Below are 26,109 nucleotides of genomic sequence, written 5' to 3'. Positions count from 1 at the left end.
AAGTGACAGTGGCAAAATATGATAGAAAGATCAAACATACAAATCCCATTTATAACTAAGTAGAGATAAATCACTTTCATGGCTTTATATAACCTCAAAGAACATAGTACAAGAATAAAAAAAGATGATAGGAATCTTGTGCATGAATGCCCTACAAAAATACAGAATGTGAATATTCTGCTTTTGCTGTGATCCTTGAGTTTGCCTGAAGACATACAAAGAACCCCAAGTCTAAAATGGGGTTTGCCAGCTCTATTTCAAAAATCTCAACCTCCTGAAACATTTTCCAGAGAAACCTAACTTCCAACATTTTGCCCTCGCCTAAACCTTAACATTACCAATTTCAAATCAAATTAGCCCTCTTTAAAAATCTGATAGTCCGACAATAATAGGGCCATATAGATTCCACAAAATCAAGATACTTATCGACAAACCACTCTTCGAATTCCTTCATCTTTTTCTTTGACAATTCTTTATAGTCCAAGTTCTTAAAATCTATCATAGGTTGGAATACGTGAGCTTGTATATCTTCTTTAAGCTTCCCCTGAGAAATATAGCTGGAGGCCACTGCATAGTAAGTAGGTAAATTCTTGAGTACTTTAACTGTCTGTTTAAAGCTGAAGACATACAGAGCCCATAAAACTCGAAGCATCTTGATGTAGAATGCAACAGCTAATGGCCCCAAAATCCACAAAGGAGTTAACTCCTTTGATACTTGAACCCCATAAATTACATTGACTGCAAAGTACATGGGAATGCTGCAAATACAGCAAAGCAGTTAGAAGCAAAAAATTTCTTGTAACATGATAAAAGAAGTAAAAAAGCTCCTAGAAGTTAACCAAGTCAGGTAAATCATCTAGAAGTAAAAATGGTGCAACAACTCATTATTAAAACTAACAATCTTGTACACAACATTGCAAGCAGTGGTGCAAAGTTTATGACAAAATCTAATAATAATTCTGCAAGTTACACAAATTAAAAAAAGGAAAAAAAAAAAAAAAAAAACCCTTCTCATAGTAGTTGAGTCAGCTCAATATAAATCTCCCAGCAAAATTTGAAGCCATATTCTCCTTTAGCAAGAAAGCAATGATTAAAATCAACTCCTTTTTTCCCCTTTTCTTTATTAAACCAATCTTTACCAAATATCATCGCTTGATAGATGAATGAAATTGAACAATTCATGCCTTACTCTCACTGACATTCACCTTCACCTTTTAGTTTAAAATAGAAGTGAAGTCATGGACAAGCAAGAATACCTTGCAATTACAAGAAACACACAAAGGAAAAGATATAAAAGGAGGCCTGTTAGAAATAGTTGTACTTACAAAATCAATAAGGGTATCTTTATTGTTGCGTCTAGTCCCAGAAAGTGACTCCAAACTGCCTCCACAATCTCACCACTTCCTTTGGTTTGAGCAGTACTCTGAGTTTGTTGTAATTCTTCACTCGGAGGTGGTCCTTCCAGAATTTCATCCACTACTTGACTTGGTGGCTGTGTGCGCAACATGTTCAACCATTTCTTGAATAATTTGTGGATAACAGGAGATCCTGCGATTCCCTCATTTGCTTCAGAGGTATAGGAAACTGGAACACTATGAACCTTTGGAGATCCCATTATGGTCTCCCCACTTTCTTTTGGTACATAAGAAACTTTAACAGAATTCTTGGAAACTTTGGATCCATTTGCTCTGTTTCCAGATTCATCGTTCCGTACACTTCCTTTAAAGGCTGCGATTTTCAAAAGTTTCAATCTGGATCCGTTAACACAAGCCCCTACACTGTGGAAACAAATTAACTCAATTTCTGCTTTTATCATTCATTGGATAAAGAGGGAATGTCATTTCAAAGGAAATGCATATGCCCGCAGCAAAGTTTCACCAATAGAGAAGCATTGGAGAAAATAATGAATCAAGACAGCTCCTTGACATCATATAATTAATCAATAAGCCAAAATTAACCCAATAATTTGAGGTTTGAAATCAATCTTCTGAACACAAGCCATTTGGATAGGTAAAGAAACAAACTAATTGAAAGGTTTAGCTAGCATTCCTTACCTTAAACGAATATTACGCTTTATTGGGGAGCGCCTATCTATTCTTCCAAACATATGAAGTGTTGATACATGTTGCTTCAACTTGAACCCTTTGCTCCATGATAAAGGTCTCATGGGAAATGTTGTGTAAGAACCCTGAAAATAAAGGCAAAATCTCAAAAGTTAAGATACTTGAGTCTTGAAATCTGGTATGAGAAGCTGCGGAAGTATCTTCAATAAATCGAGAAGCTGACATAACAACAATGCATGATAGTCCTAAACACAGGAATTTGCAGAACAATTGACCATGCCCAATTGTATTCACCTCAAATACGAGCTCCAATGTATTAAACTTGACCATTTCTATCTGACTCATGCACGAGGCATAAATTCAGATTCAAAATTTAGAGACCCAGCATTAAAATTAAATAAAATCATCTTTGGCACCAAGAAACATTTTCCAAAAGCAATACATTAACCACTCTATACAATGTAAAATTATTATCCTAAAATAACAAAGCTTACTGCTCAAGGGTATTTGAACTTCCATAAACCCAAGGACACATGTGGAGTCTCTTACATACAAAAGATTGAAAGAAAATAAACAAACAAGTATAGACTGCACTAAACAGAACTACAACCTTTAATTGCCAATCTTTACAAAACTTAAACTAAATGTTCTCTTTTATTACTAAAAAGGTTCCTGTATTGAAAAAGCAATGGAAGTGACAAGGATGGCAGCAATTTTTATCACAAAGGATCAGGGTCTAAATGAATTGAGGAAAATTGGCTAATAATATAATTTTGTGGCCACAACCTCTACACAAATTTGCATTTCATCAACAATCAGATGCCCAAATAAACTGTTAATCAAAACGTTTCTCAAATTACCTGCTGCATTTGATGGGTCACTAATGCCATTTTCTCCACTTTAAGCAGCCACTCATTTACTCAACAAAGACCTAATTTAAAAAATAAAAAAAAATTAAAAAAAAAAACATTGTCAAGGCACACATATTAGCTAAAAGTGAAAACAAGTAAATTTGACCCAAAAATAAAAACAAACGATATAAACTATACCGCCAAGTCTACCACCAAAAAAGATTATGAATAAGAAAGGTATTTAAATTTTTTGCGGTGTTCACAAAAGCTTCAAATTTCAAGAATATAACGATAACTAAGTTGACTTGCAATAAGTCAGAAATTCTATCTTTTTGTATCGGCTGAATTGAGCTGAGTTTTCCACCTTATCCCAAAAAACAACTAAAAAAAACATTTAATTTAATTCAGTTTATCGCTTGTGTAAATGCAGAAAGCTTAAAAGTTTGATACCCTTTTCCTTCACCACAATTTTTCTGGGAAACCGAAAGGATAAACCTAATTGGACATAGCCATAAAGAAAAAACCCTAATAAAAGCAAACCCGTGTATAAGGGTTTACGAAAAATTGAGGCCAAAATTCAATAATTGAAGCTAAGCTAACAAATAAATAAAGCGAAAGATAAAATTTGCACTAACCCGTCCACATGAATTCATGAGCTATCCAAAGCACAATCTTTGAAGATGTAAAAGATAGATAATGCCAAGAAAGAAAGAACCTTTTTGGTTTGTGTTATCTTAAAATTGAACTCTGGTAAGCAGAATGGATAAAGAGAGAGATAGAAGGAGACGAGAAGAAAGAAAACTCTTCTATGGTTGGTGAATTAATTGGGGTTTGTAGAAAGGGGAACTTTTAGCCTTTTAATGGTCATTTAACAGTGGATAACAATTTCGCTACAGAAACTTGAGGGTAAGGCAGATCACTCAGGACAAAGAGAATACACTTTTACAAATCGGAATCCAAATAGTGAAATTTTTTTTTTAAAAGAGAATATATATATTTCAAAAACTAATGCTGTGTGTCTCAGATTATTGAGATAATGACGGGTGATTTTAAAAATATTAGGAATTTGGGATTTCTATTTAAATATATGTGTGTGTGACAAACTTGTAAAATTTTATTTTTAACTTTAAAGTTTTTATGATTGGTATTTATTTTATAATGAAATAAATATAATCTAACAATAAATACACAAATTCAAATTTTCCTTTCTCAATAATAAATAAATAATATGTTGGGTTAAATGAATTCCATTTTTGTAAAGTTGTATGTTATTTTTGCATAATTTTTTTGAATGTCACTCCTTGTTACTTGAAATAACAGTATTTTGTTAGTTATGGACTTTTGAATATAAAAAATAGTGATTCTTAATAGCAAAATTGAGAATTCTTTAGAATAAAAATTCAATCTTAATTGAATATTTTCCGTTTTCTGAGTTTGTAAAGTACTTGGTTTTTCTTGTTAAATTAGAGCTTGTTAGTATAAAAAGAAATCGATGGACTATTTAGAATTTATAATTTAAAAATTACAAGTAAAAGAATTTTACCTTGAGGCGAAAGCTAGTATAAGAGATAAATTTGATTTGTTTTGATATAACCCCTGTCCTAACCCATACCTTAATCAAGAAAAAGAGATCTTAAATTGTGATTTGCAATATTTTGGAACTTCCACAGAAAATTGCATGCTTCTAAAATGATATTTTTTTTTATTTAATTTCCTAATTAATCTTGATTAGAGGGAATTGTAATTTCCCATAAGAAGCCAGAGAAAATTTTACCCATAACATTTCTTCAATTATGTAAAGAAAGGGCTTTTATCAGCAAACCAAGAGAAGAGAAGCCAAGTTCAAGAATGGAGAAACAGCTTTTGGGCTTTGGGCTGGCATCACAGAAGCAGCTTCTTACTTAGACGAAAAAAGCAATGTTTGAGCCATAAATGAAAGAAACAAAGAGAAAGGCCAATCACTCCTCTCTCTTCTTAACGATTGGCAATCAATGGCTCCACATAAGGAATCATTCTACAAAATTTTCCCCTCAAATAAATACAATTTAGATATTATTAGAAAAAAATAAATTGAGTGTTTTTAAGTTATTTCTCAATTTTTATAATTAGAATATATAAAATTAATTAAATCATGTTCAATGGCTTAATCCCTATTCAAGGTAAAAATCCTAATTGTGTAGATAAAAAGAAATAAAACTGATCAAAGATCATCTACTTCGCATGGCAGTCTTTTTATAACTTGCTTGCAGGAACCGACAGATGAAATAATTTTAATAATTAAATACACTGCTATAATTTACTTTTTGATTTTTTTTTTCTAGAAAATGAAAAAATATTTCCTTTTTAGCGAACAGTATAACAGCTGTTTCCTGTGTCTCGTCTTCGATCCATGTGCTTTTTGTCGGTATCTATGTATAAATTCTACATCGGACGGTTCCTTTTAAAAGATCCACTGAAATAGTATAGTAGTAGTACTTTTTTTTTTTAGGTCTAAAATAATTGTTTTGAAGCCTAAAATTAAAATAATAATAATAATCCAAAAATCTAATCGATTAGTAGTATCTAGTCGTAGCAGTTGGTCGTTCCTAACTTTTTATCGTGTGAGATTTACTATAAGGTAAGGTAAATAATTAAAAATATTTAAAAAAAAGTGAAAGAAAAACCCCTAAGCCCTAAACCACAGCGACAACACTGGGAGTAGTACGGTCGTGTCGTACCACTAGTTGTGACTGAGAAGAAATCCAAGCCAACCATCTCGATACAACCCCTGCCCGTCGTTCTCGATGGTGACGGCTGTTATTACTCTCGCTGCTCGAAAACCTGCTCAGTCCTGTGATTTCCGACACGCTTCTACAATTTATTATGCTTCTGCCACTACTACAGTCACCGCTATCAATGCCACCTGCACCGCCCTCTCCGATCACTCTGTTAATATTATTCATTTGCCGCCTGCCGACTGACGGTCGAGATCCGAAGACCGATGATAATCTGTGATTGTCAAAGATAATCATTTCTGACCGTATATATAACAGATCTGACGGACGTACGTCGCTCCATCTATGGTGGAACCCACTTCCTGATATGATGATCCGATGCTCGAATCTTGTCTTGTCCACACCTGCAGTCGCACCTGCAGCTACACCTGTCACCATGGTTGTTCGTCTCGATCCTCGACGAGGATCACCGTCACCATCACCATCACCGTTGTTGGTTAAGAGAAGAAGCCCGTCTTTTCTTTGATGCGACTGATACCGGTCGAAGCATCCAACGACCACGGACTCATTATTACTACTCTTCTTTTTCAAACAAAAACTATCCAACGACCTTCTAGCAAACGACGTCAGACCACCATTAAACCGAGAAGGAACCATTTCCGACCCGCCACTCGGTCTCTGAATAACAATTTGTGAAAGGAAATTACTGGCCCTCTCTCCGGCAGAGGAATGCCTACCAGAAATTCGCCGATATACTTCAGAATCGGTATCGGATGTTCCGTTCTCGACGTGCAACGAGTCAGAATCCTCCGGCGGTGGCGGGTGGTTGCCATGTAGAATATTGGCGTTGTCGTGATCGATTAAGAGAATATCTTCGGGGTCGACACGGTGGCGACAGAGAGGGCAGGTAGAATGGGCGTCGAGCCAAGTATCGACACATTCTACGTGAAAAGCGTGTTTGCATTTTGGAAGTAATCGAAGAACCTCTGCAGACTCAAATTTCGTTAAACAAACAGCGCATTCGAGACCGTCCTTTTGGCCTCTAAGTGAGCTGAAGCGGAATACCGGAAGTGACTCAATTACCGCTCTGTCAATACCGGAGTTCTTTCTCCCTGATGTAGGGCCTCCTCCTCTCGTCAAAGAGTCGCCGTGAAAACCATTAAAAACGACGCCGTTAGCACGTTTACAGTGTTTGGCGTATAGGAGGAGGAGTAGGGTAATAGAGAACATAGCAGTTAAAACACCAACTATAATGGCAATGCTTGGTTTAAACGGTGATGAGGTATTGACATAATCCGGCAGTGGTGGAGGAAGGGGAGGAGGAGGTGGTGGTGGATTTGATAAGGAAGTGGTCATACGTAGAGGAGGCGTTTTTCTCGAATCAACATCCGCAAATAAAGGTTGAAAGAGATTGGAGAGTAAAGAAAGAAAGAAGAAGAAGAAGAAGTTGAGAAAGGGCATGAAATATGATGGCAAGCTAATGAAAGTTCAGGAGCAAAGAAAGAGAGAGAGAGAGAGAGAGAGAGAGATTCTTTATGGAATAGACCGGAGAGAAAAGACAGAGACAAAGGTCTGTAACTGAATTAGTATAGTATAATTAAAACTGACAATTATTGATATTAATGAAGTAATATTTTGAAGAGAAGAAAAAGAAGAAGGTGTGCATAGTTGGGAGTTGAGGTGAAAAGGAGAGAGGGAGAGATATGAGCCTCAAATGGGCGAATGAGCAGTAAGAAAGAAAGACAGGGACCAAACACGTGACACATGTTTGGCATTGCACTATCAACAAGCTAAACCCACACAGATTGGTCCCTCACATCCCACCAGAATTTGTCAATGCCGGTCTCGTGTCTTCTGCCCCTTCTTTTATTTTTATATATACTACGTGTCCATGCTCGGAAATGGATGATATTGAAATAAAACTCTTTCAACAGCAGAGACTTTAAATACTTTAAATTCCACATTCCAAATCCTCGGACGTAGAGATGAAATTTGCTTCTGCCAATCTTATAGTGTTACTATAATAATATAAGGAGTGTGTATTTATATATATACTCTTTTCCATGAACTTTGTTCATGGCTAACCCTATTTAATTAATTAATTTGGAATTGGTAATCATCTTCTAGGAAAAAGGAATAATAAGGATCCTATCATAACGTATCTGCTGCAAAAATGATAAGATGGCTGATAGCCGTCGTACAATAACCATTTGCATGTTCCTGTTCTAAGTTTTGGAAGGATCTGTATTTGAGATGCGTTACTATTTTGTCAACATTGCAAAATGTGTGTGTGTGTGTATGTATATCTATTGTCATCAAATCCCAAATGCTTAGAAACCTCTGGTATTTCCTGTTTCAATAATATAATTATTTGTTGTCATCCAAAAGGCTAAATAAGATAGTCAACAAACAAGATGTAGTTCTTAATTGGCTGTGCACAGGCAAAACAGCCATTTAAGAATAGCTTCATCATTTATAAATTTTAAGGGCAAAAGAGGAAATTAAGCATTTAGCACCTTCTTTCCCCTCTAATCCTTCCAATCTGAGCTACTGACTTTTGGTGGAACATGAACATGCATGCTCTCTTCCTTGAGACCAACATGGTTAGGGATGCTTTTAACTAATGCACAACTATTAACACAAGGGAAAAGTTCTGAAAATCAAAACAGGATCACAAATCAGAGCATTTTAAATCTCTACATTAAAATTTAATAAGGTCTTGTCAAAATCCAATAGAAGAAGTACAAACCAAGAAAATTTTGAAATTTGGAATGTAAGTTTGACCCGTCCGTCACCAAAATTGTTAATCGTCTTTGTTTAGCTAATCAATGGTTTGCTATAAATCACACTGTCTGTGCACCTTCAGCAATGAAATCCTTAAATCATTCCAGCACTGACCTCTGCCTTAGGTGGATCCTGTAAATTTGCACTTACAGAAACTCAATTCTCAGTAAACCTATGAGAACAAACAGGACAGTGATAGAAAGTGTAAGAGTGGGAGAATACTTGTCTAGTAGAAAATTTAAGCTTTGTGTTGCTGCATTTTTCACACTTCTTATTTATCTGTCAAGCAAAAAGTGACATTCAAAGAATTAGCAGCTGACTCTGAAAAATAAGACTATGCCTTTTATTGCTATAGTACAATGTGGTTACCTCAATGTCTTTATACTCTATCTTTCCTTCAAAATGTGAGATGCCTAGATCCCTTCTCATATCCTACAAAATCAGGGTATATGAACAAGAAGATATGATAACTTGAAACTAAATGACAAAAATCATCAAACACAAGCATATTGACATAGTAGCACTACAGCAGAAAAATGTTGGAACCAGAGCTTCTGGATGAAAAATGGACAGTTGTTGTTCTTTATAGTTATTTTCATCTAAAGCATGGAGTAATAGTAGTATAGTAACTCGATATTTTCATCCAACCAAAATGAAACTTGCATATGGAAAGTGGACAGACACTGGCATAATGCCGTGACCTAGTGGCCAAACTTCATCATGGACTGAAGTCTTAAGGTTCAATAAGTACGTACCAACAGCCTCCCCCCCAAAAAAACAAAACCAACACAAAAAAAAAAAGCTTCCCTGTTCACACCAAAGAATAAGAGCGAAACAGTTCCATTAAGCAAGTAACTTTCTCTTTCCCTTCATAGTAAATTTTGTAGAGAGAAGGGAACCTCTCCACTTAACCTAATGCATCCTTGCACAGTCCACTCAATAATGTCAATACAGGGAGAAAAAGACAAAGACAGACATGATCGTATAATCCAGTAGACTTCAGTTTGGGATAAAAGTTCCCCTTGTAACCAAACAAAGATCTATAAACATAATAGGCAGATTCCTCATCCATAAAAGGGAATTAACAAATGCCCACTTGGAATACTAAATAATCCTTGAAACTGACACCTCAAGCAGGCAGAAAAACTTTTAAGATAGTTGAGTCTATTTACATGGCAATATAACCTTTAAGTCCTATCAATATTTTTTGCCAAAGGTACTTTAAAACACATGAAAATATCAGCTCAGGCAAGTTAGTTCCACGCTCACCTCAGCAGTGACTTTATAGGATATTTCTCTTTCAGATAACTATGAGACAGTAGGGAAAAAATTTAGAATGTAACGAACCAAAAATCATAGAGAGAGATGGAGTTTTGCATACTACTAAGAAGATACAATCCAAAATAAACTAACAGAAGTTCAGAAAAAGAACCAATATAACTTGACAGCTAGATGCATCCTCTAATAAGTAAACTGACATAGACATCAGTTTTGTGCATATGTTAGTGTTGAAATCTTCGTAATTAGTGTAAATATTGTCTTTTCTAGTTTAGATTTATTGCTATTTAGATTACTTCCAATATTGAAACAATCTTTTGTGTATATATATAGTAGAGTAGAGATTGGACAATAACAACACAATATAGAAAAATAAAACTCTCCCTTTACAAAAACTACATGGTCTCAGAGCCTTGCCGTGATTTTTCGGCATAGGTTTTTTGTCCGCAAACAGGTCTGAGTTCCAAGTAGCGCCACTAGGAGAGGAAGTTGGTCATCACTGCTACTTCAGAAGGAGGAGCAATCGCTGATCGGCCTTTCGGTCAAATTCTGTGGCCGTCCGATCACGCGCTTGTGCACACGTGCTGCCGAAAGTTTCTGACCTTTCTTCACGCACAGGTGCGTGCGGCGTTTTTCAGTGACCTTTGCTGACGATTCTTGTTCCGGTGGTCTTGTTTTGATGCTGCGACTCAGACCCACTGGTCACTCAGTCCCAATTTTGACTTTGTGTTGGTTCCTTTGTTTTTTTTTTTTTTTTTTTTGATTTCATCTCACTTACTAATGCCTGTGTGATTTCCGGTTCCAATTTTTGAATTAGCTATCAAATTTTTTGGACTGACAGTATAGTTGACGAAAAAAAGGTAGATGTAATTTTTCACTCGGAGAATCCTTCACTCCAGATTAGTCCAGTGAAGTTAGATGGTATAAATTACTTTGCTTAGTCTCGTTCCTTGTTTGCTATTCATTGAGGCTAGAGCTTTGCAGGGATATCTTGACGGTGGAGCACCAACACCAGTTTCGACAGATCCGAGTTATAACAAGTGGAAATCAGAGAACTCCCTTATTATGTCTTGGCTAATCAATTCTATGCAGCCAACCATTTCACGAGGATATTTACTTCTTGATACAGCTAAGAAGATATGGGATGCCGCTTCACAGACTTACTTGCAATGAAAATACAGAATTACAAGTTAACCGTCCTCTCCAATTTCAAGCCCTAAAATACAGAAGAATAAGAACTTGGTGCGTCTTCTTTAATCCCTGTTGATTCTGATCCTAATCTTAATTCTAGCCCTTCTGACAATGACCTAGATATTCCTATTGCTCTTAGAAAGGAGTTAGAAATGCACTAAACATCCCATCTCCCATTTTATCTCCTATAATGCTCTGTCCCCTTCCTATAAAATCTTTGTTTTGTCTGTTTCTTCCGTTTCTATACCGCAGGATTGGCAAGAGGCATTACAGGACTCAAAATGGAAGGCTGCAATGGTTGAGGAGATGAGAACTTTGGCAAAAAACGAGACATGAGATCTTGTAATTCCTCCACCAGGAAAGAAGCCAGTCAAATGTAAATGGGTGTTCACAGTTAAATATAGATCAAATGGTTCGATTGAGAGTACAAGGCTAGATTGGTAGCCAGAAGGTTCAGTTAGACCTATGGAGTTGATTACCAGGAAACACTTGCCCCTGTAGCCAAGATGAACACAATCAGAATTTTGTTGTCTTGTGCAGCAAATCTTGACTGGGAGTTACATCAATTTGATGTTCAAAACGCTTTTCTACATGGTGATTTGAAAGAAAAGGTATATATAGAAATTCCTCCTAGATTTGATGATGACAAGACTAGAGGAAAAGTTTGCAAACTGAAGAAGTCATTATATGGGCTGAAGCAATCACCAAGAGCATGGTTTGAAAGATTTAGTAAACCTATGATTTCTTTCGGGTAAATTCAGAGCGATGCTGATCATACTTTGTTCATTAAACATCATAAAGGTAAGATCACATTGCTTATTGTTTATGTTGATGATATAGTGATGACTGGAAGTAATGAAAAAGAAATGGCTCACTTGAGAAGTTTGTTAGCTAGGGAATTTGAGATTAAGGATTTTGGAAAGTTGAGATATTTCCTTGAGGTAGAAGTTGCTAGATCCGAAAAAGGAATTTTTATTTCTCAAAGAAAGTACATCCTTAATCTCCTTAAGGAAACTGGTATGTTGGAATGTAAACCTATAGAATCACCTATTGAAGCCAATCATAAGCTTCAAGCTGGAGTGGGAAGTCCAGTTGATGTTGGCTGGTATCAAAGATTGGTCGGGAGGTTGATTTATCTTGCCCATACTAGACAAGATATTGCCTATACTTTAAGTTTAGTGAGTCAAGAGTCAATACATGCATGACCCTCGGGAGTCTCACTCAGAAGCTATGCACTGGATTCTAAGATATTTAAAATCAGCTCCAGGTAGAAGACTTTTATTTTCCAAAAATGGCCATTTGACAATAACAGGCTGTACAAATGTGGATTGGGCTGGTTCCCTTGATGACAGGCGATCAACCTCAGGTTATTGTGTTTTTGTTGGAGGAAATCTGGTCACATGAAGAAGCAAGAAGCAGGCTGTTGTTGCAAGATCCAGTTCAGAAGCTGAATAGAGAGAGCTATGGCACAGTGAATCTGTGAACTCCTATAGTTGTGTAGATTAATGGAGGAGTTAAAGTTGGCTGGAACAATAAATATATCATTGTTTTGTGATAGTAAAGCAGTCATCAGTATTATGAATAATCCAATCTAACATGATCAAACTAAGCACATAGAGATTGATCGTCACCTTATAAAAGATAAGATAGTTGAAGGTTTCATAAGTGTCTCCTATATAGCTTCAAAAGGCTGATGTTTTCACAAAGGATTTGAATAGCAAGTTGTTTCATCCTTTAGTTTGCAAGTTGGGCATGTGTAATATCTATGCGGCAACTTTAGTGAGAGTATTGAAATATTTGTAATTAGTGTAAATATTGTCTTTTCTAGTTTAGGTTTATTCCTATTTAGATTACTTCCTATATTAGAACAATCTTTTGTGTATGTATATAGTAGAATAGAGATTGGACAATAATAACACAATATAGAGAAATAAAGCCCTCTCTTTTCAAAAACTACAGTTAGTGTTCCTTGAACAAATAGTACTAGTCTGGACATAATTAAGAAAAAAAAAAAAAAAAAAAAGACTAGCATAGAAAAGAAAGGCTAAACAATAAAGATACAGTACATACAAGATTTCAAACTCTATGGGAGAATTAAGTATGCATGTAAAATTTAAAATACATAGAGATCCACTAGCCATACCTGTTGCCGTTTTCTTAAATTTGCACAAAGGGAATTCAGCTAACTCCATTGTAAATATAGATAGCATTGTCCCACACGTGTCATAGAACATAAAACTGCCTCCATGAGAAAGTGCCATTGCAGGCTCTTCTATCAATTGGTTACCAACGCAAGATATAAACCGCAAATCTTGAATGACCAGTTACAAACTATGCATATTTATTCCAAATTGATTTTTTAATAATAACTTCTGAATAAGTCATGGATTCAGACATCCGTAACAAAGCCCCAGAAACATAAATACAGCAAATTCTTTTATATACAGAAAAATGAATACCCATGTCTCATTGAAAAAACGTCAAACACTTACAAATAAGCATACCATAATTCAAAGAAATCGGCAGAAACAACACATACCTTCAAGCAATTAAGAAAGGAGAGTTGTTGAAGCCAGAGGTGGAAGAAGGAAGAAACACCCACGCAGATGCTAACTTGTGGATTGAGTAGGGGTTCTTGCTTCAGTGAGCTACTCGCAGGAACAGGAGGAAGTTTTATTTTGCGCTTTCGCTGTTTGGTAGTATAATTTACTGAAGGCTCAAGCCTCCAATAAGAAGATTGAAAAAAATGTTTTACGTTTCTCTGATTAAATTAACAAATGTTTGAGCCAGTAAATCTATAATTCATTTCTTTTAGAAAATATTTATTTTATTAAAAAAAGTTTTAGAAATCAATTCTCATAGTCACATTTTACTTATAACACAATTCATTCAATAAAGTATTAAACTTAGTAAAATCCATTTAAAAAAGAAATTATTAATTTAATTTTACATAAAATGATTAGTACCCAGCACCGCTATGAGGAATGCGATTAAATATTTGTTTGTATTCATATTTTTCCGATACATAAATATGAAACATCAGCGTGGGAGCTATTCGATTGGTTTTGCAAAAGTCAGTAATGGGCAAATCCCCGACCCATTTTTTTGATAATTGTCGCAATCATTATACGAAAAAGATACAAATACACAGTTGAAACTAAAATTTGATCCCTGAAACCAAGTCACTCCGATCCCTGGCATGCCTGCCAACAACTATAAAGTATCAACCTGGCCGACTTCCAAATTTGAGTTACATAGAAACAAGGTCCAACCATGGAATTCTCATTGTACATTATCAACAGAAATCACAAGGACCAAAAAGTAAGAAAAGAGGCAAAATCTGAGAGAAAAAAAAGGGTTAATCAGCAGGCTCCTAGCCACGGTTAACAATTAGAGACTGAAATATCACAAGAAAATTGACAGCAAGGCAAACGTTAAGTGGGAGAACAAGAAAAGCTCCTCTACTTCATTCTTTCCGGTGTTCCATACTTGAGAGCATAGGAACAACAGATCACTAAATACACCCTGCTCCAAACATATCAAGGGTTCTACAGCAAATATACTGTAACCAAATTAAACCTTTTCAGATAAGATACATTTAAAAGAAAAATATGAAAAGAAATCAACCATATCTAGTAACTCCCCATCATCTCAATATTTCTTTTTTTAGCCCTGACACCGTCTCTCCGCTCCAAGCCCTGCTCAATGCACATTTTATCAGTCTCCTATGATTAAATAATATTTACAACTGAAAAAATTACTGCCGAAACCGGAATACCTGAATAAGTGGGGGATCGAGCCACATCTAAGGAGGCTGGCGTTGGCATTGCAAAAATACCATCTCTGGGTTTCACCTTAGTCATAACCAGCATCTACTTGAACACTACCAGTTTGTCATCCACAAACATTTCCCCCACCACGCCTTGAGTGGCTCTGGCCCCTTTCTCTATACCTTGAACCCGGATTATGAGAACCATCTTTTGGAGGTTCAAAGTTGCCCACTTTGTTATTGTTGTGGGGCCCAACTGGCTGGTACTCATAATGTGAATTGTGTCTCTGTCTTTCCCGCATTGCAGGGGCGTTGTTATGCTGCTTGTTATCTTTCCCAGATCCACTCCAATCTCCACGAGAATCATTCTCTCTACCAAAACGGCTATTATGATTCCCATTTTTGCGGAATCCTGAAGATATGCGTTGGTCATGTCGAACATCCATGTTGGAGGGAGACTGTGATTCAGAGGGGCTACCAGGACGTCCTCTTTGTGCAGCCAACTTTCTTTCCCTCTTAAGATCTTGATACCCATCAGCCTGAACTTCTCCCACTTTGCACTTTTCAGACAGAGTTTCATCATGGTAAGACTGAGGCCTTGTTGCAGCAGCGTCCTTACCAGGTTGAGGTAAAAGAGGCTCCGCACACTGAGGAGCAGACTCCTTCTTAGGCCTTCCAGTTTCAGGGCCTAAATTTCCACTGCTATTGGGCCGGCTTCCTCGCTGATTGGTGGCTGATATTGGCTGTGATTTAGGCTGCCAATGAGATGTTGATCGTTCCCCAACAGCATGGGTTTCTTTTGAAGATGCAGGTGAGTCTGTTTGATGCACCTCAGAGGCTGCAGATTGAATGTGTAGCTTTTCAGCATCCCCAATACTAGTTTTCTTCTCATCACTATTGTGATTGTGCCCTGTGCCTTTGTGACTCTTATGTGGTTGGCGCTTCCCTCTGGCAGTCACACCCTGATCTTTTAAAACAGGAACAGCAGTTACTGCATCAGTATTTTCAGGCACGTTCCAACCATCAGAAGCATCCCACTCGCTAGAATGCCTTGATTGTTCTTTCACGGAACTTAAATCAGGTTTCTGTTGTTGATGATCCTCAATTGATTTTTGATAACTCCTACTCATATTTGTATTTGACTCAGCTGCACCCCTTTGGCGCCATGATCCATGCACTTTTCCTGACCTGCTCTGCCTAACATCCCCAGTCCTGGCCTCCATGGAAGAACTTACCTTCACAGAAGCTGTGCCTGAGGTCTGGGAAATTTCAGCATTCAGAGAACCAGTCTCTGGCCTTTCAGCAGTCACATCTGAGGTAATCTGATTGCTTAGGGAAACAACTACCTGATGACTGTTAACTTGCTGAGACAGTTCTTTGGCGACAGGCTTTGGAATATATCTCTCCATTTCTGCTCTCTTGTTTCTAGGATTATTCTGCACCTGCTGATCGCTCTTTGAGGAGGAAACCACAGCCTCAACAGAAGTATTCTGACTGGCTTCATCAGAAACATCAGTTTTATTTTGTGAACGAACAGGTGCCCAAACAACAGCATCGCCACTTTGGCTTTTCTCAAAAGATTTATTACTTTGTGTATTTCTCATTATCCTGCGAGAATGCTGAGATCTCCACTGATTATTTACTCTGATGTGGGTTTCTTCATTTGCCAATGAAGAGCGCAGCTCTGAGGACTGATTTGCAGCATTTAGTTCAGTTGGAGACCGAACTGAACTACGATCTGACATAGATTCAGAACTCTTTGGCTTGACGCTTTCAACTGAGGTGTCTAAAGTAGTTGTATCATTTGGTATCACTGATGGTAAAGTTTCTGCAGCAGACAGCTCATCTTTATACTTGTTCTTCCCATTCCTGTTCTTCCTTCTATGATGCACTGAAGAGTCAACAGTTACACTTGGATCGGAAGGCAAATTTGACTCAGAGTTTGAAGCAATCTCATCAGCAACATGCTCAGGAGATATAGTAGCATCAGATGCCATATCGGTATGACTTTTTGAAGCCTCAGCTGCAGATGAAGCCGCCAACTTCTCATTGGAATTCTTTTCCAAGGAACTATTTTGCTTTTGTCTGTAGTTCATACGCTTCTGCTTGGAAACACTACTATCATGCACCCGTGGAGTACTGCTGCGCTGTACAGCAATAGCATTATTAACATCCTGTTGGAATGGTTTTGATTGCTCATGAACCACAACAGTCTCGTTGCACGCAATCTTTGGTGTTTCCGCAGGTACATTGCTAGCCATACTGCTGAATTTTTCAAATCCATTCACACTACTTTCCCTACTCTGTGCAACCATACTTGGGCTGGAACCCAAAACTGAGCTTAATGCTCCAGATTTGCTAGCAACCACAGTTGGTGGCCCTGCAGACATGGATTCTTCACGCCTATTCTGCATAGCACCACTAGGAATAGCTTCCAGCTTCTCCCTACTCTGTGCAACTGTATTTTGGTTGAAGCCTGACAACGAATTTGGTACTCCAGATTTGCTTGTAACCATAGTTTGTTGGGGAAGATCCAAGGATTCTTCTAGCCTGTTCTGGATAGTGCCGGTAGGAACACTTTCAAACTTCTGAGTTGCACCATCCCCAGCTTGTGTACGCCTGTTCAACTCCTCAAGTTTTGCAAGAGCCTTGGCTCTCTGCTCTCTTGTTCGTTCTTCCTCTTCCTTTTCTCGCTGTTTAAGTCGCTTAGCTAGCTCTCTCATTTTAGCACGCTGATTACAAAGTACAATCATGAGTTAAAAATACAGAAACATGGTCCATTAGAAAAAATTTCGAAGGATGAAAAATAGAACACTCGTGCCTGGCTGTCACTTGGATCAGAGACAGGTAGTATGGACTCTGCATCATCCTTGCCTGAAGGATGTGGCACAGAATTCTGAGTGTCCTCTGCAGATTTATGGTCTTGCCCATGAACAGAAGATATTTCATAATGTCCACTTGACACGGCACTATGTGGATCTACGACTTGAGATTTTTTCCGCCACCCATCAGCCTCTGGGGTATTAAATCTTCCTTTTCCACGATGATCAGCTCTAACATGTGTGCCATGCGTTGATCTCCTGTGGACCTGTATATTAGTATTTTTCCAATACTGGAATAAGAGACACATTGTCCATGAAAGCCTGAAAGGTACAAACTGACCTGGAGATAGCGGTTGATCCAGTCAATACTGTTGATCCAAGGCTCTTGTCTCCAGCTGAAAAGTGATCTTCAAGTGGTACACTATACACAATTCCACTAGGGTTGGTCTTCTCATGTGATAAAGAGACAATATCAGTTTCATTTGTAGAATGGCTACCAACTTGCAATTTATTCTTCTGCTCTTCCCTACCAAAGACAGATTTAGCATCTTGCCGTCCATCAGAAGCCCTAGCTTTTGCATTTAAACCTTCTATTTTCTGAATTAGAGTGGAATCTTTTGGAGCAGCTAAGGCTTCTGCAGAAGTAGAAGTTACGAGCTCTAACTTTTTAACTGAACTGTCATCAGATGCACTTAAATTCCTTCCCCCAATTTCAGGTGACTTCACTTTTCCAACAGGAACTACCCGATTGTCAATAACCACAGAAGAAGCTTCTTCACCGAGTGTCATCCTTCTTGCATCTGACTCATCATCCTTCTTGCTATCTGCTCTCAAGTTATTTTCCCGCAATGACTTTCTTGGATCCTCCCCCTTCAGAGGATATGGCGCATTGGTTTTTATTGTGTCATCCCACTTCTTCTCTTCATCTTTTCCCTCCCAAGAATCATGTTGCTTCATAAGAACTTTGTATGGTCCTCGAGTATCTTGAGTGTGAAGCACTTCCACTTGTTCCAAAACCAGTGCCTTACTGCTTGGACCATATCCACCAGTTCTGCCATGGGAATTGCCAGGATCAGGAACATTTTGACCAGGATACCTGTTAAAAGCAGAAGGCCCCATTGCCATTCCCATAAATGGAACATCTCGTTCACCGGAATTGCAGTATCCCATTGGAGGACCATAATAGTTTTCATAAGGCACTGGTCCAGGATAAAACCCAGGCCTCATTGGCATGCTTGGGCGAATATAAGCATCATGCATATGTGGTCTGTACATATCACCATTTTTGGGGTGGGGGCCTCTGGGTCCAGCTCCTGGTGGAGGAACTGGCTGCGGATTCGCAAGAGCAGGAGGGGGAATCTGTGGACGGTAATAAGGAAATGGTTCCATGGGAAAGCCACCGGGTGTAACTGGGGACCCAAATGGTGGACCTCCTGGAGGTCCCCTATACCAAACACCACCTGGGTGATTATTCACGGGAGGACCATGCCAAGAATCATAATGCTGAGGAGGAACACTAGAATTAGGATATGGTTGGGGATCAACATGCCACTTCTCCACATTGGACCTACCTCCATCTTCACCATATACAGAATCCTCTCTTCTCCAGGGACCTCCAGGTCCACTTTTCACATTTGCATGCAAAGAAGTATCACCTTCAGAACCCAAAAAAAAAAAACCATGTGACAGGCCATTATGTCACTGACGTTGACCAAAACAACCATATGACTTATATCATTCATTTCAAGTTATGGATATAAGCACATATGATATAGACTGTCTCTGTGAAAAAGACAGCAGTACCAAAATCAAGTGCAAGAATAAATACCTGCACAATCTTCAACCCGCTCTTCAACTGATGCTAGTCTAGCAGAGGAGGAGCCTGGACGACCACTCAAACCATGATCTACCATAAATATTAGATTAAGAAATTGAAAAGAAAAATGCATTAATCATCTTATCCGATTAATAGATTTTCATATACCTAACAGGTTATGCATAAACAGAAATAGAACCGGCTAAAAACTAAACATGACAATAAACTAAACTCCAAGTGAGATATTGTTGATGGTAAAATTGTTTTAATTAATTCTTCAAAGCTTCAAAATGTTCAACTGATATGACAAATTTTGCCACCAACACCAAACTGCAAAAATAATCATCTGAATCAAGAACTCCCTCATGTCACCAACTGAGATGTTATTGCACCAAAAGAAATAAAATATTCAGGAAATACCAACGCAAAGATAACAGCACATAAAACTTCAACTGTATGAATACCAAGGAGACAAATTGCAAATTTTCTTAAAGCAGTGCGGAGCACAGACTAATCTATCCTAAAATCATAACACAAACAATAGAAAACAAGAGCAAAGTCAAAGAACAATGCAGAATTGTTATCTTATAAGGCAATTTTAAGCATAAAACCTTGAGATTCTGCTTTCTTTAAAGAATTGTCTTTTTCTGAACCAAGTGTTGGAAAATCTCCAGAGGTCAAAGAAAACCCATCATTCTTGGACGACGTAACTCCCTGCATGCAACAGTTTGAACATGCTAAGTCCGGCAATCTAAGAAAAAACAGGCCATGCCTAAAAACGCACCAGAAGGAGAGAAAGGAGAAATAGGCTATTGTGTTAGGTTGCAGTTAGAAGCATCAGCAAACAGGAAAGATTATATGTATAACTGTAGAAAAACACATATAGTAAACAGTCATGAATAAGTCTACACATCCCAAATGATCCAAACCTAGCATTGCAAAGGCATTCTTCTTTCTTATATGGCCATTACAAAAAAAAATATCAATTAACAAATCTTTCTTAATGAAATTGCCCTGAATCTTTCGCATTAAAAATTTTAGAAATCCATACACAGTTACAGCTTTACAACATATTTGAACAGCAATTACAAAACCTTCATTATCATTCTCACAAACAAGGAAAACTAAAAACAATAATGAATTTAGACATATAATCGATCTTCAATAAAAAAATGTGCAGCTTAAATGCTTATAAAGTAACATAAAATCCAAGATCAAAATTGGATGTATGATTAGACAATCCAATCTAAAAATAAATAAATTGAAAAGAAATTTAGCTAGAGGCAATTTTACAGATTTGATCAAGCTTATTCCAATTATTCCAAAATAAGAATGACATTGTTGATATCATAAGCCAAAACTATACTTATTCATCAAAATATTACTTTCTATGATTGAATTGAAATGCATTAATCCACTGAATAAAAGCAAATGATAAAATAGAGAAATCATATCCTTCACCATCAGAAAAAATAGTTATAGTGAAGAATGGTGCTAAGGACAAGACTGCAAAAAAATTTGGGTTCTATAATTGAAGGAGGGGGGATTCTATTTGAGCATTGCAAAATGCATTTGAAATATCAGAGTTAATGTATCGCAAAGCAATTGAAAATTAATGCATCAACTCATACAAACATATAAATAAGAAAGTACAGGTTATATTTATTGCCAAAATTTATGTCTTTCTTTCAGGAATTTTACTTCTAGGACCTTTTCCACCTTTTTCATCCATATTATCTTCTTTCAAGGTTTCTTTACAATTACAAACTATAATTCATGTGCTTTCTCACCAAGTCAAGAAAACATACCAACTTTTCTGTTGTTCCTGGTGCACCCCATGCCACTGAATTATCAGACAAAGTTTCAGCAAACCGGGATAAGTGTGAGCTACCAGGTCTTGTTTCTGCACTGCGGGGACGTAATGCTGCATGTGACGTCTGATTTGATGTCAATGCACCAGAAGATGATGACGGCCTGGAATTTGGACCCCATGCATTACTAATAGGATCACGGGCTCTGTCACTGCCTGCAGTTGATGGTCGAGTGCCACTTCCACCTGATGAAGGGCGACCGTTGAGATGGCTTGGCGAACCAGTGCCACCATCAGCATTTGGAGACAGAGACGAAGAACCCCACGCATTTGATGTGGAAGAAGGAGATTTGCTGCCCCAACTATGGGTGCCCCTTTCGTGTGAGATGCAATTAAAAAACAATGCAAGCAAAAAAGCATTTAGCATCACTAAATTAGCAGCAAATGAAGACATGTAAAGATTATAACAGAACATATTCACGAAAAACTATTAGAAGAGACTACTACATGAGAAACTCACTTGGGAACAATTTCAACATTTGGGTCCAAACCATGGTTTTCTAACCTTGAAACAGCAAAGAAAAAATGTGAAACTTGATTAGGGGATGAACCAGGTGCCTTATCTTTCTCTACTGTACAGAACCTTAAACCCAAAACTATACCTTTGGCTTGGTAAATTTATAGGTTTGGGAACAGCCACTTTCCCCAACACAGTCATACCACTTCTTCTTGCAGAAGCCCATCTGCAACCAATCACGTTAGATACCCATAGATACTTGATAATATAATGCCATTACTTTTTCATATCCCCTAAATTTTATTTAGAAGCATTTATAAGTAGCTTTACAATTAGTATTAGCAAACTCTCAGCAAGTAATTTTTCCTGGTATCCCGAAATATAATATAATTTTGACACTGCAAAAAATTTGCAATTCTGCATTGCATGTACAGAAAGGAAGAGATACAATTGAATCTGCCCCACCCCTTCCCACCCAGAAAGAGGGAGGGTTTTGCTTCCAGATTCACTGCTCAACTGGGAAAACACTTACTGACGCTAGTATAGGGCTCAAAGTTTACTAAAAAAAAACACGATACCTTCTCTCTCCAGTCAACATACTTGATGTCATATTTCACTTCTCATAGCAATGGTCAATCAAAAGAATTTGACAAACCTGGGAATATGGACAATAAAATTTCATCAGAAAGATGTAATACAGTGAAAAGCATGGTATAAGGAAAAAGCAGAAATATCGTAAATAAAAAATTTTTGCTGTTCCTGAATTTCAATAAGCAATCAGCTGCAGATAATGCACAATCAAGGAAGTCAAATTCTGGGATCAGAATAATACAGAAGAAACAGAGGACAAACTTGGTCGTATATTGAATAACTGGGGATGGGAAATATATCCAGCAAATCACTTTTATTGTGCTATAGGGGCAATAAGACAAAAGGGGCATGCAACATCAGACTTGAGAAAAAGTGTAAGAACTTGCAGAAAACTTATAACTTCTTAAGGTACGTATGCTTTGTGTTTGTGCTCATGTCCACCAAGTACATTTGTACTCCAAGCAATGTCGATGTCCAACAGTTACGAAATTAAAATGCTTTCTGAATAATATTACATTTTAAAAACAAAAGCACTTAGATTTAATATTCACTCACAATCTGATAATAAGTATATAATATGCATAAAATCTACAAAATTTATCTTTATTTGATGTTTCTGACAAGCAATGAACCCCCATGTCTCCTGCTATCAGCAATCTAGACCGAGTAACCAAAATATCCACCTAACAAACTTCCCTCAAGTACTTCTCTTCCAACAGACACTTGTTCCTAATTCTTCCTAAAAGAATCAACTACCTAAGTCAGGATACAATTTTGTTAAAAACTGCTACCACCTTAAAATATAACTACGTATATACACAAAATGATTATAATCCAATACAATACACATAGTAGTGACAAATACAAAATAAAGCCAACAAATCCATGGAAGCAAGCTTTCCGGTTCCCCTAGACGATCAAATCGTGCTCTACATAAAATCCACGAATCTCGCCCAACAAAACAGGAACCAAATGAATCGCGCAATTATATTATTAACAAACAACAAAACCACAACAACCGTAGCGGCTAAGTAGCAGTTATGCAAAATCCCAAAAGATATCATCTTTCTCTTTTCGTTTTTCCATGTTTTATCGGGAAACAAACAGAGCCATAGATTAATGAAGAAGGTGATGAAATTTGAAGAGAATTACTTGCCTGAGTTTCTTTTTTTGTTTTCTTTTGTTTTTAGGGGGAAGGGAACGCGTTGGTATTTGGAAACCCTAGAGATGGAAAAATTTGAAGGAGAAAATGTTTATTAGTGTTAAAATAGATAAAAAGCAAATCCACAGCACAGAAAGCTCTATCGGTGGCAGGTTTTAAGAGATCGTGAGAAGAGAGATCCGTGCTGGTGAAAGCAACAATTAAGAGTGATGCTTCCTCAGATCGCAGAGAGAAGAAGGAGAGGGAGAGGGAGAAACCTAAAGACGAATCGAGCTTCTCCTAATATTAATATGGACTTTCTACTTTCCAACCCCAAAATTTAAAAAATATATAATTATTTAAAATTTTTAATAGAAATTTCATATTCCTAAAAATCTAAGAGCATTTATAAAATAAATAATAAAATATTATATAAAATAATAAAATTTTAAAAAATGAGAATATATAAATTTAATACCCACCGTTTCATTTTATTTACTTTTTATCCCTTATTTAAATGTTCAAAATATTTACAATATTTCTAATTTTAAATACGTAAATAATTACTTTTTTATAATTATTTATTAAATAAAAAAAATTTTATTAATATCTTAATGAGCTAAAGGTAAAAGAGGGCATTGAATAAAAGAATATAATTTAAGTGAATATATAAATGGGCACACAATACATAATTCAGTAGTAAGTGCATGTATGATCTGATAATAAATCTGAATTCGAATCTCTCTTTTTCAATATTAAAATATATATATACGGGGAAATATATGAATTTCGGATTTAATTCTTTCCCTACAACTTAGCTTGTAATTTCTATTTAAAAAATGGGTTCATATGCTCCTATGTATTTTGTATTTTTGGGCATTAGCAATAGTACTGAATATATATATTGCGAATTATGGGCTTGAATTGTTTGGCATGAACTTGGGTTGACAGTGCCAGCTGGATTTGGGTCGGGATAAACTTGAATCCACAATAAACTACCCGAAAATACCCGAAGGCAATTGTCGGGTTTGGTCAGGCGTAAGAAGTGTGAATGCAAGCCTGCCTAATAACTCTAAAATCTCATATATATGCATTTGTCAAATACAAATGGAGGACACTGCTACAAGGTAAAGCCCTGCACAAACAATACGAAAATAAAAATAAGAATCCAAGATATTGTTATGATTCATTTGAACAATCATACTAGAAAAAGCCAATTCTGGATACAGATTGTTGGCCAATAAAGTAATTTGAATATACTAGTTATGTACTCGCACAATATATGGGATGTATTTTATATTTTTTAAATTCAATTGAACGTGATTTTTAAGAAAATTATTGTAATTTATACATGTGTTGCTTTAATTTAAATAATTTGATTATTTATTTTTAGTTAAAAATAAAAAGTAAAATTATAAGCTTTTTTTTTTTTTGAAATTCTCAAGTAATGAACTGAAATATTAATTAGTACAATTAATTGTAAATTAATATTAATTAATTTTTCTCTTTAAGATTCTCATATATTCAAATTAGATGATGTATAAGAGTATTTAATTTTAATGAAATAAAATTTTAGTGAACTAAAATTAATATTTTAATTATATTTGTTAATGTACCTATATTATTTAATTCATTTTTATTAATTATGACTCTATTATAACTATTTTAGTTTTTTTATAGATAAAAATTATATAATAAAAAACTCAATATTTATTTATAATGAAATCATTTATTAAATTTATTAGTTTGTAAACCATTATTTCATTTACAATTTTTATTAAATATAAAAAAATATTCATTATAATGAAAAAAATAAAATATCACATCATCAGTTTTATATTTTAATATATTGCATACATAAGTATTTAACCCTTAAAAATTATATATTTACACAGACCAAACAATCAAAAAACTAAAATGATACACATGCCACCATTCAAACGGAAATATACTCACCTCTTCACTTTTTCTTTTTCTTGCAAAAAATGCATATGTAGTCCATGGGGCAAAGCACATAACCACTTATTAAAAGTCCTCCTGAGATTTTAAAACTTCCTCCAGTACAAGAACATTAGTATTTACTGATAAAAGTTTTTGTCAATATTTAGCAATAAATTACCGATAAAATTTAACTTTTTCACTAATAAGGATGCCTAATTTTCCGAGAAATTAGTAATAAAATTTAGCGACAAATGTGAATTTTATCAATAACAAATCGCGCAATAGATATGTGCATATTTCAAAAATTTACCGTCAAATTATTTATAAATTAGGGTCAAATTTTTAAAAAAAAATTTAAGTACCAATTTCCTCCTCCTCCTGCTTCTTCTTCTTCTTCTTCCTCCTCCTCCAAATATTTTTATCGCTAATTTATTGGTATTTAGCGACATAATAACTGCAAAATTTGAAAAAAATTAAAACTTTATATGGTATAAATTTTACTATCAAAATTTAGCAACAAACATTTTGTTTTTAAATTCTAATTTCCTCATTCTTCTTGTCACAGTTTTGTCGGTAATACTAAATTAGCAATAAAAAAAAGAATTAGCGACATAATTTTTTGATGGTAATTCTTTTTTTTTTGTTGCAATGCCCTATCTCCAGAGTTTTGGCCATCACTGTCAAGAACAACCCAAAATCCATCTTCTCCGATGTTTCCCCTCCTAATTATTGAGACCATGTGATCTAGAAGTTCCAATTCTCTGATATTCTCATTAAGCCTTTTCAGTACCTTGCCTTCTCCCCTGTACATGTCAATTCGC

At 36.1% G+C, this 26,109-nt stretch overlaps 3 protein-coding genes and 1 long non-coding RNA gene across 4 annotated transcripts; all 4 read right to left on the bottom strand.

Annotated features, from left to right (window-relative positions):
* Positions 1-60: 60 nt before the first annotated feature.
* On the bottom strand, positions 61-3,870 carry EMB2759 (embryo defective 2759). Its single transcript, XM_089715761.1, has 5 exons — positions 3,550-3,870; positions 2,924-2,994; positions 2,055-2,188; positions 1,326-1,778; positions 61-758 (listed from the first exon to the last, which is right to left on the bottom strand). The coding sequence occupies exons 2-5, from the start codon at positions 2,951-2,953 to the stop codon at positions 344-346; spliced, it is 1,032 nt and encodes a 343-aa protein (XP_089571887.1). The 5' UTR covers positions 2,954-2,994; positions 3,550-3,870; the 3' UTR covers positions 61-343.
* Positions 3,871-5,413: 1,543 nt separating this feature from the next.
* Positions 5,414-7,518, bottom strand: ATL43 (RING/U-box superfamily protein). The gene has a single exon (XM_089726929.1). The coding sequence runs from the start codon at positions 7,087-7,089 to the stop codon at positions 5,587-5,589; it is 1,503 nt and encodes a 500-aa protein (XP_089583055.1). The 5' UTR covers positions 7,090-7,518; the 3' UTR covers positions 5,414-5,586.
* A 778-nt stretch (positions 7,519-8,296) lies between these two features.
* On the bottom strand, positions 8,297-13,629 carry LOC149492961 (uncharacterized). The gene is made up of 4 exons (XR_016322973.1): positions 13,025-13,629; positions 8,782-8,844; positions 8,635-8,691; positions 8,297-8,544 (listed from the first exon to the last, which is right to left on the bottom strand). It is a non-coding gene; the product is annotated as an uncharacterized LOC149492961 (long non-coding RNA).
* Positions 13,630-14,320: 691 nt separating this feature from the next.
* MOS1 (modifier of snc1) lies at positions 14,321-23,669 on the bottom strand. Its single transcript, XM_089715326.1, has 11 exons — positions 23,363-23,669; positions 22,194-22,270; positions 21,761-21,841; positions 21,619-21,663; positions 21,097-21,472; positions 19,900-20,002; positions 19,301-19,378; positions 17,813-19,127; positions 17,472-17,730; positions 14,660-17,382; positions 14,321-14,579 (listed from the first exon to the last, which is right to left on the bottom strand). The coding sequence occupies exons 2-10, from the start codon at positions 22,223-22,225 to the stop codon at positions 14,776-14,778; spliced, it is 4,896 nt and encodes a 1,631-aa protein (XP_089571452.1). The 5' UTR covers positions 22,226-22,270; positions 23,363-23,669; the 3' UTR covers positions 14,321-14,579; positions 14,660-14,775.
* Between the last annotated feature and the right edge of the window lie 2,440 nt (positions 23,670-26,109).

Source organism: Jatropha curcas, chromosome 10 (genome assembly GCF_041381405.1).
Source record: "Jatropha curcas cultivar XTBG-Jc1 chromosome 10, XTBG_Jcur_1.0, whole genome shotgun sequence".
Lineage (NCBI taxonomy): Eukaryota > Viridiplantae > Streptophyta > Magnoliopsida > Malpighiales > Euphorbiaceae > Jatropha > Jatropha curcas.
Note: the sequence above shows the minus strand (reverse complement) of the source record. Positions and strands in the feature narration are given on the sequence as shown.